This window comes from Condylostylus longicornis, unplaced genomic scaffold, assembly GCF_029603195.1.
Source record: "Condylostylus longicornis isolate FDR11 unplaced genomic scaffold, ASM2960319v2 ptg000030l, whole genome shotgun sequence".
In the NCBI taxonomy this organism is placed as follows: domain Eukaryota; kingdom Metazoa; phylum Arthropoda; class Insecta; order Diptera; family Dolichopodidae; genus Condylostylus; species Condylostylus longicornis.
In genome coordinates this window covers 10,206,075-10,224,827 of record NW_026577999.1, presented here as the reverse complement: position 1 = coordinate 10,224,827, position 18,753 = coordinate 10,206,075, and the positions used below count along the sequence as shown (strand labels likewise).

The following is an 18,753-nucleotide window of genomic DNA, read 5'->3' as shown; positions in this document are numbered from 1 at the left end:
AAAATGCAATTTAAACGGTGTAAAACCAAACTTCTCTCCTACTTTATAAAAATTATGAATTAAAAAACAGTTTTTTTTAAAAAATGTTAAGTTCTATAATGTTAAAAATATGAAATTTTGTTCTTTATTATAAGCCATATAGATTTTTTATAAAGCCATAAGAAAACGAACAATTATCACTGGCAACACTCCAATATATTTGTATGTAATAACAATTATATTAAAAAAAGCTTTTAAGAATAAAAAGTTGATAATGTTCAATTTGAAATTCACCATATTGCAATGCAATATAATTTACTATGAAAGGTTTGTGTCCGTAGTAAATATTATTTTATATGGGTTTCAAAACATGCTATTTTCAACTATTATAAAAAGCAGCTTTACACCTCTGTTTTGAATACAAAAATTTAGCAATAAATTTGTAAATTTTTTTTATTTTTAATTATTCAGAAGAGGCGTCGGCGCAAAAGTAGCAGCTAACAGCCTCCTGTTACAAAAATTTTATGCTGAGTATGTCCTGATAACCATACTCCACTATAGAAATCAAAGATTTAGCCAGAAATTTTTGGCTATTGATAACTATAATGCGTTATTTACTACATTTAGAAAAAAAAACATAGTAGTAACGAGCACCCTTTTATTGCTTTTAAATATAAAAGTTTTTATTATTATAGATTTTGTTTCAAAATTTATCTGTGAGTTTTATATATTAACTGAAATTTATATTTTTATCTGTATTGGTTACTATATTTACATACAAAGAAACGTGGATATTTTAATGTTATGCATTTCATTAAAGGAATTTCATGCTTTCAGCACTTTTTGTGCAATACAGAATGCGAATTTGTTTTTATAAAATTATTTATTTGCTTTTTAATTCATTAAATTAATTTTAATAAATTTAATTTACTTATAACATTTTATAATAAATTAATTGTAATAAAAAAATTAAAATTTCATGATCGTAAGATAGTGCCAATTTACGTTCTTGGTTCAACAATTGAACTAAACTGCATTTTTTGTTAGGCCAAGTCTACATACAATGTTTGGTATTTTGTAATTTAGAACAAACAATTTTAATTTTAAAATTACCATTTAATTAGAATATAAATATAAGAATAATTCTAATACAACAATTTTACTTAGAATTTCACAGTACGTACATCCGTGCAATAAATAGTTACGTAATTTCCTATGTTATGTGACGCCATGCTTTTATTATTATAATATCCGGCAACAGTTGTTTTACAACTAAAATAAATACATAAATTCTTTCATATTTGCCTTTAATCCGTAATTCGTTTTTGGGATTATGTACATATAATATGCACATCCTGCTTGTGTCTTGCTTTTTTTTGAATTTATTCAACCCAAATTATTCCTGAGTTGTTATACACATGCACTAGTATCAAAGATACTGGTTTTTAGTTGAAATATTTGAAAAAATTCTTAAAATTCAAGTTTCAGACATAAATGCAAGTGTACGTAGGTAGATGTGCAAGTCTTAATGAAATCAATACTGGTCTGATAAGTTTTTTTTTTTCATTTTTAAATTTGAGTAGTTTAAATTGAACTACATTTTTTTGTTTTAATATAAAAATAAGAAAATAAAGGTCAGATTTTATTTTATTCATAATATCGTATAAAAAATAAATATATTTTTTTAATTATAAGTGCATAAACCTTAAAGAACATAAGTCATCATTTTTTTGTTTTTGTATTTTTCGAATATTAGTTTGAAAGCACCATACTAAAAGAACAAATAAATAAAAATAAAACAAAATATTTATGCTTACCTTCATTTTACAGATTCATATAATATGTGAAATTCGTGACTATATTAAACAACTTTGTATGATTTTTACGCTACTATTTTAATTATATTATTGTTTTCTTTTTGTATCAATTAATAAATGACCGTAACCATGAAAATTTTTAAAATAACAATGCAATACAAAAGTTTTGAACTATAAATTTTATTTCTTTGACAACGGTACATACATATATTTTCTGTGATTGTATCAGTCAAAACAGCTTTCCACAGTGTTTTATAAAATTCACGTGTTGAGAATATGACGTTAGATTCTCGCCAAGAATTACAAGATCTTTCGCTCTATGCTATTTGACATAATTTTTTTCCAGTTTTCAATACTCGTATTTTTAAACTGCACTGTAACTGCTATACATAACACAAAAACGTGTACATATTTATTTATAATTTTTTTTTGCAACACGATTTTTAGAAAAAAATGCGGCTACTGTATACATTTTTTATTTATATATCAAATGACATTGGCAATGATCATAACGAATAAATTTTATTTAATAACAAAGAATTATGTATTTTTAACTATATAATTAAATATCTTACCTATGTGATTAAAAACTCCATTAGCAGGTGTGGAAATGAGCCAGTAAAATTTTTTTCAAAAAGATTTAGCGAACTCCTCTTAAATCTGGGCTTTTTGCAGTACTTTATTGTCAGCGATTTTGCAAATTTTTGCTTGCCTATTGTCTTTGATAGTATACAGTTTAAAATTATTCTTTTTCTATAGTAAATAAGGGTGAATTAACAATTTTGACAACAAACTAATAATTGACCAGTGATTTTGTTAAAAAATATATTAAACTCACCACTGCTTTATAACAATTATAGGATAAGATTTTTTAAATATTTGAATACGCTTGATTTAAAAACAGTCCGATATTAAATATGTGTAAATTTAATTTATAATCAATTGTGTTAAATTTATATTTATGCAAATAATCAAAATGAGAATCAATAAAAATTTTTCATTTGCTGATGATTCATTTTAAATAACACAGTTTAAAATTACGAAATTCTAATTTTAATTTTAATATTATAAAATTTTGTTTGGTTATAATATTTTTTTTTTATTTAAATTTAATTAGAATACCAATGCTAAATTTCATTGTGAACATTGTACATTATAAATGTATGTTGATATAAAAAATTTCACATTGTATATAGCTATACTCTTAAATTTTAATTTAGGAATATACAACGGTACAACCATAACTAGATTTTATAATTTAAATATGGTTTTTAATAACTTGTTAAAAAATTAAAAGTTTGTCTCTTGTAAAACTTAAACTTATTAAAGATTAAGAATTTATTTGATAATGTTTTAATTTGATTACTTGAAACTATACATATACGAATTTTGACTTAGATCGTTATTCCTTAGTACCACTGAATTATTAATTATTTTATACATCAACAATATAAATAGTTGTTAAATTCTAGTGAAACGTAGTCTCTTTAAGCTCTAAAATTTTCCCAAAATTTTAAATCATTTTTATTTATTTTATTTTTGCAAATCACTTTTATTAATCTCTAAATATGATTTTACAAATTATTAATATAAAAAATTGTGTAAAATTCAAGTTGAACAACATTAAATTCACAATAAAATTATCTTATTAAATATAGATTTTATTGTGAATTTATTATAATATTTTCTATTTATACTAAAAATATTTGAATTAAATTTCAATTTTAAATTGACATTGTATTGCAAACATTGTTTATTTATTTATCATTTATTTATTTATTTATTATTTATATTAAAAAGTTTTCTATATATACAATTAAAATTTTAAAAATTATTTTTGAATCGCGCAGTAATATTATATGTGCTATACATTCACAATAAATGAAAAAAGATTTTTGCATTTATTAGCGGCTTTTAATAAGCTTTAATTATGATCAATTGATCATAAATTTCTTTCTTCAAATAAAAATTCAGTACATTCATACAAAGATTATTTACATTATGTGTGTATATAAAAAAAATTTTTGATATTTTTTTTTTAAATATTTTTTCGTATTTCTCTTATACTCATTGAATTTATTTACTAATATTGTTAATTGCTGTTTTTGTTTTTGTTTTTTTCACATAAACTTGAAATCTTCGCGTGTTGGAATTAAGTAGTATAAAGTAATGCATTCGTACATAGTAAAAATAAAGAAGAAAAACTACAATAACAGTTCTTATACAATATACGAAATTGATTAAATCAATTTGAAATAGTACCTACACTATGGGACTATGATAGTAAAAATCAGTATAATTTTAACTTTAAACGTGATTGGTTGTGTTTTATATTTATTTTTTTTTTTGTAATTTTATAAACATAAAGTATAATCGGCATTAATTCTCATAAATTTTCTCTTTTTGTTCTTACTGGAATATTATTGCTGTTACGGAATTTTTATTATTCGAAAAATTTTATATTTAAAATTTATTTTCGGGCACTGTCTCAGATTTTTTTTTTAATTTTCAATAATATTTTCGGCAATTTGTTTATTTTTATAATATTCTTCATACTTAATCAATATTTATTTTTAATATTAAAATATATTTGAATTAATTTTCACTATTTTGGTGTTAGAAAGTTGTAAATATTTAAGTTTTAAATAATCTGTGCACATGATTTTGTGAAAGGGTTGCAAATTATTTTATTGTATGACAGACACTTTATATTACTGTAGTATAGAATTTTTGTTAAAAATTTGAAATAAAATGCAAAGTTATTGTATAAGATACTTATAAGAATTCAATATAAACTAAAATTTCAAATAATTAATCGCATTTAATCAATTACTCGTTTTTTCGATTATTGGCGAATATTATCGAATTTGACGAATATTTCCGAAAATTGTTTAAATAAACGTGTTTCACTATTTACCTGATTCAATTAGATACAATTATGTATATAATTCAACAATTATTGCAAAATAATGAAAATTTAAATATTTTGTAATAAAAAATGTTCAGGGCAATAATAATTACCATAATTACAATAATAATTATATAAAAAATTATAATTTTTTTTTCTCTTTATGTTAAAGCTAAAATCCATGTTTAAAAAATCAATTATCATTGCAAAAAGTGTAAAAATTTCATTGAAAAAATCAAAATTCAATAAAAATTTTAACTATAAAATGAAATGATAAATTTAAATTGCAAAACTAATTAAGAAAATTACAAAAAAAAAAAATTCATGTTATAAAGAATTTTGAAAACAAAACAAAAAAAAATTTAAAATAAAAATAGAAAAAACGGTAAAATGTTCCGTCGTATGTCATTAGTGGATTCATGCCCACCTGTATCTTCAACACTATCAGTATTACCAAAAAGACGTCCTAGTCATAAAAATGCTCAAACACAAACTAGCAAATATCAGCCACCGCAAATTATTATTGATCATGTACCACAACAATATCTTATAGCATTTGAAAAATATCGTAAATCACGTTCATTAAATTCATCACCAGAATATTTAAATGTTAAAAAGAAATTATCATTAGATAATACTAGTAATTCTAGTATGTCTTCATATGAAGAAATTTCATATGATGATACTAAATTTTATTTAGAAGATAGTAATACAACTAATCGAACATTATTATCATCATCATCATCATCGAATTCGAATTCGAATTCATCAAATTATAATGGATATTTATCAACAGAAAATATATCATCTCCACGATGGTATTCTAGACTTGGTAATACATTAAGACGTAGTGCTATTTGGAGAAGACATAAATTATCTAAAGTAAGTTTAAAGACCTATGAATATTAATTAAGACCTCTACAGGACTAATGAGTGATTGATAATAGTAATTGGGTTTAGTTTTTAAGAATTATGAATGGTAAATACAGAAAAAGGTGCAAATTTGGATATAGTTTCTGTTTGATTGCATGTATCTTCACATAAAAACATTATTCATGAATATATTCTAAGGATTTGATTTCGAATAAATATTTTTCGCAAAATTCGATGTATTTAATACAACTTGAATAAATTTTGTTTTTCGAAGCTGCAATTTATGTATTACGAAATATTCAATATAAGCAAGAAATTTGACTTATCCACAAGAAAATTAATTAGATTTACCATCCTTTCTGTGCGGCCACTTTAAAAAATAGATATTGAACGACAAAAGAAGCCATTGCTTGCCCAACTCAATCTTATCTCCTTATTTAACATAAAATGTTATATACATAAAACAATAAACGTTGTTCTATTTTACAATTGACTTGAGAATTAAAAATAAAATTAATTATCTCAACACGTTTTTAAAATAAAATTAATCATAACTTTCACTTAATTACTAATGCTATGTAATAGTTAATAAATTGAATTAATTAGAAGGGAATTTTTCCATTTCTTTACATAATGTTAGAATGTATACATTTATTTACTACTTACAAATTATATTCAATTTGTTAGGTATGCGATAATTATTCTAATTGCTCTATTAAAACAAAGTTATAAAGCTTTTTAATTATAAAATTAAATAAACACCTTGTTTTAAAAATAGCACCAAATTTAAAAAATTTACGCAAAAATTTTTTTTTAATAATAATGCGTGTATTTGTACACGTAAAATTTCGGAATCTTATTGTGATGTCATCATTATTATTTAATATTTTTATATATTAAAATATTCCAATTAATAATCTTTATTCCGTGATATAAAATTCCATTTAACTATATATAAGAAAACTATTGATCATCTAAGTGATATGTAAGATTTACATAAATTCAATCGTTGTGTACGGAGTCATAAAATTTTTGTAGTAAATGGAAATTCCAAAGAGTTATGAATTAGCGTCATAAAGAAATCGTGAAATTATTATTGTTTTGATTTCAAAATTAAGGTCAATAATTTAGTCATACTCATATTGAAAAATCGAATTTTATCTGTTGATTATCTCAGGCTAAGAACTTGATAATCAAATATGTATTTCATATTTTTCAAAAATTATCGATTACATTTGTATTAAATCTAGTAAATATATTTTTTGCGAAAGTAATTTCCCTGAATTGCACATGGAATACTTTTAAATCCAGAAATATTCTGGATATTCTTGTGTAATGTGCAGTTACTAATTTATTATGCAGTTATATACTCATATTATTTTGTAAAATTCGACGATTATTTTATATTTTACTGTTATGTGTTAAAATAAAATGAAACCTTTGTAGAATTTTGGTTTTACTATGACGTTTTTATTAACATTATTATTATTTTTGTTAAATTAATAATTATGGTTTTTTCCACAAGTTAAATTCTACATAAATCATAGAGATTAATGAATTGAACACAATTTTAAATGAAAATAAAAATAAAAATATATTGTAGAATGTAGATGAATAATAATATAACAATAATGTAAATATTGCTTATATTAAATTCATATCTCTAACTAGAATTTGTATTACACTGTCTACATACGTAATACATTGTGTGCATAGAGGATAAATACCTAGAAAAATAAAACTTTTTAATTTAACGCGATTCATAACGCGATTCGTAACAAATTTTACAGAAATTATAATTTAAATTAAATAATTCTCATTAATAATTATTGTTTTCCACATGTTTTCAGCTATTTAATAAATTTTATATAGCAATAATTCAAAATTGTTACAAATCCCGGATTTTGTGAAAACTATGGAATATATTTTGATTTTTTTAATTTATTCATTTCGTAGCAATTTCTTTAGCGGAATATTATATTTTTAATGGGGTAATAATTGCGGTATATGTTAAACTTCATTTTAAATTTTTATTTTCCTATAAAATAGAAAAATTACACATTTACGATTATCATTTTTAGTGCGTCATATAATATGTTTGTTCTTACTCAAATTTTACTTGCTTTAATATTATTTGTTCATCTGTGATGCTTGAATACTTAAGTATATAAAATAAAAGTTTCTTAAACAAAAGGGATGATCCGATTTATCTTCTTGGAATTTTCTTTTCAAATTAATTTTAAAAATTGTTGATGATGCCTGAATATCCAAATCATTTCACATGCACATACTAAATTTAAATTTTCAAGATCCAATTGAAAATAATAGTAAATTTGTGTCTATTAATCCGAAATTTATTACCATATAGTGTATAGATGGAAAAATTATACAGTACATACCCACATCTGTTGTATTACTGCTTACTTTCACAATTACTTTAGGAAATTTCTTAAAAAGTGATCTTTATAATTTTCTTTTTATTCAATTCTAAATTAACTTAAATTGATTTTGATTGAATTTGAAAGAAAGAAAACAATATGAAAATTAAAAAATATTGTCTTTTTTAAGCGGGCTATTTATTTGTGTGTGTGTGAGTGTAGTTAAAGTCTATTTTCATAAATCAAATAGTAAATAGCTAGTAATTAAATTATCGTTATTGTTTCTTTTTTTTTAAATTTTAAGAAAATTTAAATATGAAAAATATTTTATTGGACAATATTCTATATGAGTATGCAAAATGAATCAAAACGTATTTATTAATTGATTATTTGAATTGTTCCCGAAAATTTATTCGAGGCATTTCCGCTATTTAAATACATACACATATAAAATTACAATAAAACTGCAATATTATCGAGTTAATTAAATTGGAAATTGAATTTAAATAAAATTAAAATATTAATGCTATATTGAAATTTCTGAGAAATTTAAGTGATTTCAAATAATTTTTTTTGTTATTTTTACAGTTACCAGTGGCAGATCCATTCTTAGAAAAAGTTAGCCTTTCAGATTTAGGTAAGTTATTGCAAGCATACATATGGTTTTTTTTTTTTGAATACATATGTATATGAAAAATCTGTTGCATATTTGACAAGCCTTAAAATGTTAATGTCGGAATTTTTTTTTCCTTAAATGGTAAATTTATATAATAATCAAATTACTTTACATAATAATTGCTGTAGAGGCACTAATTACGAGTATACTCAAACAAATGTCCAAATTAAAATAAATTGAAAGAATTTAATTCTTATTTAATTTTGACATTTCTATGTCATTTTGACAATTCTATGTGTATTTTGACTGTTAACTACTTTATTAATTAATCAAAAATTCGATTGTCTCAGATCAAACGTAATCAGTATATCAAAAATACGACATATATTCGTATATATATATGGTATGGGAGACGAATGATTGAAATGTGGGTGCAATACTCGCTTTTATTAAGTCAGAAGCAACATTGCAATAGAATAATCATGTTAATCTGTTTTTTTATAATAATAATGACATTATCTCAATAATCATTGAAATCCTACATGAGAGCCACCAGTATTACATCAGATTATGACCACAAAATATTAACATTTTGCAATACAAAAATTTAACAAAACTATAAAATAATTCACAAAAATTAATTAAATATAAAAATTAAAAAAAAAATTTTAAAATTTTATAATTTATTTAATTATATAATTGTACATGAATGTTATTGTACTCACATTTTTACCCTTATACATTTAAAGCGCTATAATATTATTAGAATATTTAATCAAGATTTCATATGCGGTAAATTAACAATATCTTGCCAAATAAAAAAAAATTTAAGCATTTTAGCAAATTATCTAATATTATAAATTATGGTGTATATAAAATCATTAATATTTATTTAATTAATTGTTCCGTTAAATTAAATGCATCGCAAAATAATTTTTATAATTATAAATTTTCTAAATATTCTATACCTTTGATTTCTTATACATACACAAAATATACTTATACTATATGAATGTATGTATGGGTATGTGTTTAAATACTGTTTAAATTGAAATATGTATGTAGGTATTAAAGATTTTATATTATATTTTTTTAATTTGCCAAAAGTTAATTAAAATATTGATAATATTACTCGAGACATCTTATATTGCCAAAAATTTTCTCTTCATAGAATTTCAAAACAAAAAAATTCTTTAAATATTTTTAAAGGAAAAAAAAAATTAGTACAAGATTTTTTCGACATTAAAAGAACAAATTTAAAATTATTTTGGCATGATGCATTTTCTCCCTCATTTTACAGCTCATATACTACATTTAGTCGAATTTGATTCTTTTTTCAATTTAATATAGTCAACCATTCGAAAAAGCTAATTTCTTGCTTTCCTAAAAATTTATTAAACTCACTTCCATTTTAGGTTAAAAACCATAACAGTTTTAACTCTTCGAATCTAATGTGATTTTATATTGAATTCCTACAAAATTTCGACAGAAGTTAATTTTAACTTGTACTTTAGTGATAACTTGCAGATCAAATACTACTATCAGAGCCCCGTATAGAGTTTTTCTTCAAATTTCTAAAAAAAAATAACCTGTATTTAAATTTGTACCTAGCTATTTTTAATAGTAATCAAATAGTAAATTAAATTTCACCAAGTTTCACTAAAAATACCAGCTACATAAAATTATAATACCAGAAAATCTTCATAAAGAATTTCGTTTTTTCGACTAGTACCAACGACGACAGAATAATTTATTCCAATTTATCTATATATGATGATAGCACGTGGCTTATATACATACAATATAGAAATATATATTTTTCTTTATAAACCTAAATATATAATATTAAGAAGAACATATTTTAGTACTTAATAAAATTGTCATGAATGTATGTGTTGGCGCTATGTCGAAATCAAATAAAATTCAAAAAATTTGTAAAACAAAAATTAAAAATAAACAAATAAATCACTTAAATAATTAAATATCAACAAACAATAATATAAATATGTATGTAGATATATGTAATAATATATTATGCTTCTTATTAATAATTATAATTAATTATTACAAATTTTATAAAGAGAAAAAAATTTTGTTCAAAAACTATTCAAATTTTTATTAGTTTAGAAAATTGAAAAAATTTTCCAATACACACATATAAATGAAATGCTACGCTACTTCATAAACTATTTGTTATAAAAATTATACTCTCTTCATTCTTATCTTGAATTGATGTGAAATTAATGGCTTTTATAAATAAATTCATTATAAATTAAATAATTATGTTTCGTCGTCTACTATTCGCATCTATTTTGATTTCACCTGATTTTGACCTTTAACACCTCAAAAATTGAAAATGAATTCAACATTAGCTTGTGTGTATATAGATGTGTACATAGTTAAAAAAATTATTTGACGTGAACAGCAGCGCCAATTACTAATCTAATAATCTAATTTTTTATTTTTTTTTAAGATGTAAAATTGAAAAGACTTTGAAATTGTAAAAAAAGAAAGAATTTTAGAGGTTAATATATTCAATTGAGCTGTCTATCAGCTGTTATCAGTTTTATGTGATGTTTTCGTTGGAAACAATCATTCATTTATTGTGAATATGTATGAAAATGTATGTGTATATAATTTTATTTTGATTAATTAAGCAATAGGCTCGATGTTTGGCTAATTTAACGTATTTTGAATTTCGATTAAAAATTTCACCATATCATTAAATTGTATTAATCGTTATCCCAGATACCTCATAGAGATTTCATTCATAAGTATGTATAATACATACATAATGGACACTAATTATGCTAGGCCTTTTCATGAACTCAGTATATCGCGATAGATGGCGAAAACTGCACTATATTTGTGTCCATAATGTTCCTAATCTTAGAAACATTATAAATTTTAGCAACATTAAGATTTATTCGAAAAAAATTTTCATACATACTGTACATATATTTATGCATAACATACATATATAATAAATTTATAAAAAAAATTTTAATTCTCCAAATGACATAATATACATACATACATAAATATATATGCCAATACTTGTGTGCTTTCAGTACTATAAATTTTATTTTATCTCGGGAAATACTATAGAGCATTTTGCAATTTTAACGCTTACTTCTATTTTCTATATTGTTCTCTAAGTCATATGATGTAAGAATATCAATATATGTATGTATGCATATAATCATGTATGTATGTTGTTCTTATTGACCGACTGGTACCCAAATTATATTTAGAAAACAAATTTTTTCTTTCTTTCTTTTTAAATTTGTCAGCTGTTTTTAAAAAAAAAAAAATTTCTCAAAGTTACCATTTTATTTTAAAATTTAGTTTTTAATTGATGATTTATTTTTTTTTGTACAAATTAAATTTGTATAATCTATTAGATTAGACTATTAAATTTGAAAATCTTAATTTGAATTTATAATTTTTGAGATTTTCAAATAAAATTTGGAAATTCAAAATATATTAAATCGGCATACTGGGAAGGATAACGACAAGGATTAAAAATATAACTTCGAATTCCGGAATTTAAAATATTTATAGCCAAGTGTAAATTACTATCAAAGGCTAAAAAAAGTTGGTATTCTACTAGTATATGCACAAATTTTCTGTATTATTTTGTTACAGAAAAACTTTGTATATGAAAGTACGTATAACAGCAATAAAATCAAGTTTGCGACTTTGTATTTTGACTTATGGCATTGTTCTCGCAAACGTACGATATATATAGCTCCCAAGCGTGTTTATATTTTTCATAAAAATATCATTCCGAAAGACATAGTTCTAAATTTACATTTCTTCTATGTTAACAATAGTACAATATAAAAATGTTTTTTTTTTTCTATCAATTTATTCTTCAATTAATTTACATACTTTCGATTAATAAAAAGTTGTTTAAAAGCACAAAATATTTTCTCAGATATATGGTCACTCTATTATCATTATTTTTATTATTATCTTATATATGTGTGTGTATGTAAATTTTTTCTATCTACTTCTTGCAGCCTCACAAAATATATATTATTTACTTTTATATTCTTATGTATGTATATCTACATGTGTTTTATTTGTCACTGTATACATATAGTAAACATAACTAATATAGCTTTGTATGAATATTTTTCTACATACATATACACTATGAATTAAATTCAACGTCATGAAAAATAAATAACAAAAAAAAAACATTTATAAAGAATCACATGAAAAATCATTATTGCAATATTTTAGGCAAGCAACAGTGAGTGCTACTATCACACTTAGCAATATTGATTAAGCTGATCTCAGTTAATTTTTTTTTCGGATCTAAAAAAAATAGAAGGCGGAAAAAGCTTTACTATAAAAAAAAAATTTTTTTTTTTAGTTCGGTTCATACCGTGTCGTAGTACAATTTACAATTTTTAAAAGTACCGTTTAATACTAAAAAAAAAAACTATCAATTGTACTCAATTATTCAAGAGAACATAAAAAATTATTTGTAATATTTAAAAAATTTTGCGCAATATTTTTTTTTATTTCATCTACTTTTAAATTTATTTCCTTTGAGAGAGAATAGAAAGAGCGCAAATTCATAATTTCGTCTCTTATGAATTTAAAATTAATAAAATAATTAAAAAAATTAACTACAATTATTTATTTTTATCTTATTATTTTTAATAATTTAAAAATTTTGAGTGTTTTTTTCTAATTTGAAATTTGAGCATTAATAATTAATTGAATTTAGTGCATAAGTACTGGCATAACAATAATAATATGAGAGTTTGTGTTTCTCATGAGTAAAAAATAAAAAAAAAATAATATTATCCGCATTATACCTGCTTGCTTATACCGAAACGTACTTGCATATCTACGCACACATATTTTCATATATCCGCTTTAAAAAAAAATTTTTTTTGCAAAAAAATAATTTTCAAATTAAAAATAAATATTAAAAATAAAACACGCGTTTCCTAAATTTAAATTGATGAGTAATAAATAAATTTTTATTTTATTTTTTGAGTGAAAAATTTGATCAAAAGAATTTTTTTTTTATTTTATGTACGAGTGAGTGATTTTAATATTATATATATGCTATAAATGCTTGTGTACAAAGAAGACGACGTGTGCATGAAAGGCGAGAGCATATTATCACTATAGAGAAGACGACTCATCTATTAGTGTTATTTTTATTATTATTATTTTTTTTTGTTTTCGCATTCATTATAAAAATAACAAATAATAAAAATTTAAATATTTTTTTGAGCACTTTGGATTATCATTTGTCGACTGTCTTTAGTACATCGCGAATAAAATATGTAAAAAAAAAATTAAAATAAAAAAAACACACAAGAAGAAAAAAAAATAGTGTATATTTTTAGTGATTTGTGCTTCAAGATCAAAGCAATTATTTTTTTTTTTTTATTCAAATAAATTTTTAGTTTAAATCTTAAGAAATACATAATTAATGAATTTTGCCGCGAGAGAGAAAAACTCGAGAATATAGAACAATAATAAAAGAAAAAAACATAAATTATTTTATTAAAATATTTTATGCAATATAAAATTTAAAAAATTGAATAAGTTTAATTTAATAATTAAAAATAAATGAGAGAGCAATTTGTAATGAAAATTTAAAAAATAAATAAAATTAAACGAATAATTTTAATTAAATAATTTTAATTTTAAAAAAAAAATTTAATTTTGTTTTAATATTAAAATAAAAAATAAAATAAAAATCGCAAAACCCGATGCTACAACTTCATTTTTATTCAAATTATGCTGGTCGTTTAGTACTTGGTGGTAATAAAAATGACTATTGGTCATCTGATGTTTACCCAATTGAAAGTATTAAAGAATTTGAAAAAGTTTCTGAGGCCTGGAAACGTTTATTAGCTAATTTATTGAAACGAGGTTTGAAAAATTCAATTAAAATTGAAAAAATTAAATAACAAATTTGAATTATTTTAAAACTGAAATTCAAATAAAATTTGATCAAATAGCACAGATTTTTCAAAAAAAAAAAACAAAAAATTATTTTATATTATTCATTTTATTTATTTTAATTTACTAATATTTCTAATTTTCTTTTTTTTTTTTTCTTAATTGCAGAAGAAGATGAATCACAAATATTTGTTAAATTCTTTCGTTTTCATAAGTGCTATGATTTAATACCAACGTCAGCTAAATTAGTCGTATTTGATACTCAATTATTAGTTAAAAAAGCATTTTATGCATTAGTATATAATGGTGTTAGAGCAGCTCCATTATGGGATTCACAAAAACAACAATTTGTTGGTATGCTAACAATAACAGATTTTATTAAAATATTACAAATGTATTATACATCTGCGAATTCATCAATGGATCAGTTAGAGGAACATAAATTAGATACATGGAGAAGTAAGTTTTCTTACAAAATTATTTCTTTCAATTAAATAATTTGAAATTAAATTTTTTTTTTTTTTATAAAATTTTAGGTGTTCTTCATAACCAAGTAATGCCTTTAGTCAGCATTGGACCTGATGCATCATTATTTGATGCTATAAAAACATTAATACATAATAGAATTCATCGATTACCGGTTATAGATCCGCTGACAGGAAATGTTTTATATATATTGACACATAAACGAATACTTAGGTTCCTGTTCTTATATGTAAGTTATATCAACACATCACATACAATCAAATTCATATGTATGTATATAACATAATTTTGTTATATAAAATAAAAAATTCAGCTGGAATAGAAAATAAATTTGAATTCAATGTCTCTAGATTAATACGGAAGTAAAAAATATAAATTTAATCTGTTTATAATCTTAAGTATATAAGAATCAAACTTACTTTCTTTTTTTTTTGATTAAGCTTAAGTTTTACAATTTTAACTAGAATACATAATGTAACTGGTTCCCTAGCTTATATACAATTTTAATTATATAAAATACAAGGATATTTTAAATTAAAAGTTTGAAAGTAATTTTTCCTTGGAAATTATTTATTATTTTATAAATAATTCCCCAATTGCTATTAGTATTTTCAAATAATTTTCAAAATTTTTATTTATATTAACAATTATTTTGTTATACAATTAATTCAATCAGCTGATGTTATAATGATTTTAGTAAATATTAAAAAAAAAGTTTTCGAATTGAGTTAATGAAATTTTTTAATTCACTTTTTAATTAAAAATATCGCCTCCCTCTACTGCTCATGTTTTATATAAAAAATATACATACATTATGAAAGTAAATAAGTAATAGAATTAATATTGAATAAGTATTTGTAAAAAATTTATAATTTTTGCCTAATATTACTGTTTTTTTTTTATATTATTGTATTCTAAAAACTTGTTTGGTAATTCCGAACTTCGCAATTACTTTTAAAAATTATAATTTAATTGTGATAATAATTATAATTTACATTTATTATTATTTATATGATAATTGTTTCAAATAATATTAATAATAATTAATTAATTATGTTTCTTTTTTTACCATTTTTCTAGATTAATGAATTACCAAAGCCATCATATATGCAAAAGAAATTACGAGATTTGAAAATTGGAACATATAACAATATTGAAACAGCGACATCTGAAACTAGTATAATAGCGGCTTTAAAGAAATTCGTTGAGCGAAGAGTTTCAGCGCTTCCATTGGTAGATTCTGAAGGAAGGCTAATTGATATATATGCAAAATTCGATGTGATCGTAAGTTTCAAAAAAGAATTTTTATTTAAAAAAAAAAAGTTACTTAAACTAATGCAAATTTTTCTTTTCAATATTTTAGAATTTAGCAGCAGAAAAAACATACAACGATTTAGATGTATCATTACGTAAAGCAAATGAACATCGTAACGAATGGTTTGAAGGTGTTCAAAAATGTCGTTTAGATGAAACATTATATACAATTATGGAACGTATTGTTAGAGCTGAAGTACATCGTTTAGTTGTTGTTGATGATAATCAAAAAGTTATTGGAATAATCTCTTTATCCGATATATTATTATATTTAGTTTTAAGACCAACTGGTGAGGGTATGGGTGGATCTGAACAATCTCTAAGAGAATCAGATCCAATATTACAAAGTAAAAGTTCATTAGATGATGATGATGATGTTAGTACAATGCCTGCTACTGAAGTACCAACAGGTGATGATGATAATAATAAAACACCATCCGGTTCAACGGGATCAAGAAGTTTTGCTGAAGATATTCAAGAAGAAAATGGTGTTATTAATAATAATGAAAATATAATGAATAATAAAAATAAAAATAATAATTCTGATGATAAATTAAATAATAATAATAATAATAGTAATAATAATAGCGAAGCAGATGGTGATAATAGTAACGATAGTCGCAATAATAGTGATAATCAATTGAAAAATATCAATAATAAAGATTATGATAATGAGGACGATGATAAAAAATTAAATGAAAAAAATATGGGTGATAAATTATTAGATGATATTGTTGGTGACAGTGGTGCAGATGATAACACCGATAATTCCAAAGATTTAGTAGAAGATCAAAAACAATTAATTGAAAATTGTATTTTAAAGAAAGATAAATCTGATGAGGATGTACAATCTTTAAAAGCGGAGGATAATAATATTATTTCAGTACCAGCTGTACGTGAAGTTGGCTTGGTTAGCGAATAAAATGATTATAAAATAAAAATAAATAAAACAAAAAAAAAAATTTGAATTTTTTTTTTTTTTTCTTATCAAATAAGTTTTACACATTATACACACACAATTTTGTAATTATAATTATTATTATTGAAAAAAAAATAAAAAAAAAAACAACAACAACATACATACATATTTAATATACAAAAAATATAATTATATATAAAAAAAAAAAAGAAATAAAAAAATTAAAATAAAAACAAAGTTGAAATTATTTATTAGAGAAAATTTTCCAAATTTTAAAGATAATAATTTTTTTTTTTAAATATTTATATTAAATTATAAGCAGAATAAATTATTAATTATATTAAAAATTTATTGTAGATCTTTTATCAATCATTTATTGAAATTTTAATTTAATTTAATTATTTAAAAAGCATTTAAATTTGCTACTAAATAAATAGAAATAAACCAAATTTATATTCAAATATTGATTAAAGAAGAAGATTATTTTTTTTTATAAGAAACTAAAATATTGAATAATTTTAAAATGAATTAAACGTTTGTTTTTTAATAGAAGAAATCTGATTGTGTCTTATTGATTCTTCATAATAAGAAAATTAAATTTATTTGCATTAAAAAATTATACGAGACACTAGTGTATTTGTTAGAAATTCAAAATATGTTTTCAGTATAAATTTTACAAATTTACGAAATTTGTTTTTGATATTTTATTTTACATAAAATTTTTTGTATTAAATTCAAAAAATAAAATGTAAATACAATAATTTTATTTAATTATTCAATATAACAAAAATAAATTTAGTATTTCAATAATAAGTTCAAAAAACGACACTTTAAAATATTAATTAAATAAAAATATTCCATAAATAAATAAAAATCTTTAATGAAGATTTAACAATTAAATTGAAAAATAAGTAAAAATTAATTTATTTTGCTAGTAATTTAATATAATAAATTTTAATATTTTAATTTTAAATACAAAATTTTATTTTTGATAATTTTTAAAAATAAAAATCATATTATGTTTTACAAAATATTGAAAAAAATATAGCAAATTTTCATTTAAAATAAAAATAAAAAAATATATAAGATAAAAATTAAAATTAAAATTAATTTTCATTTCGTATGCTCTAAAATGTTAATTATATTTATGTATAACTACCTATTTTTAATACAATATATATAGAATAATTGTAAATAATTTTATGTATTTATTTTTATAAATTCAAATTATTTTATATTTATTGTAATTTAAATAGATTTTTGGCTATTTTAACAATTTAAATTCATATAAATTACCTAAAAATTATTATAATGCTCGTATATTTTATACACATACGATATTTAAATTTATTTTAAAGAAAATTTCTTTAAATAAGAAATAAGTTATTAATTTTAACTAAAATATAATCTATGGAATTTTGTTAATATTAAAATTAAAATATACAAAAATCAAATGGAATTGATTATAATTTTTTTAATTATTTAAATTTACCAATTTAATGAAAACAATGAAAATTTTATTA

The 18,753-nt window shown here is 21.4% G+C and overlaps 1 protein-coding gene and 1 non-coding gene across 3 annotated transcripts in view; one reads left to right on the top strand and one right to left on the bottom strand.

Annotated features, from left to right (window-relative positions):
• LOC129607987 (uncharacterized protein MAL13P1.304) overlaps positions 1-17,763 on the top strand; it is a 236,556-nt gene extending 218,793 nt beyond the window's left edge. For both annotated transcript variants that reach the window (XM_055519279.1, XM_055519278.1), the window contains exons 8-12: positions 8,544-8,592; positions 14,680-14,970; positions 15,048-15,226; positions 16,078-16,281; positions 16,361-17,763. In XM_055519279.1, the coding sequence (XP_055375254.1) occupies positions 8,544-8,592; positions 14,680-14,970; positions 15,048-15,226; positions 16,078-16,281; positions 16,361-17,233 (1,596 nt within the window). In that variant the 3' untranslated portion in view covers positions 17,234-17,763. The remainder of the gene's footprint in view (positions 1-8,543; positions 8,593-14,679; positions 14,971-15,047; positions 15,227-16,077; positions 16,282-16,360) is intronic.
• On the bottom strand, positions 452-640 carry LOC129608192 (U11 spliceosomal RNA). The gene has a single exon (XR_008696874.1). It is a non-coding gene; the product is annotated as a U11 spliceosomal RNA (small nuclear RNA).
• Positions 17,764-18,753: the final 990 nt, after the last annotated feature.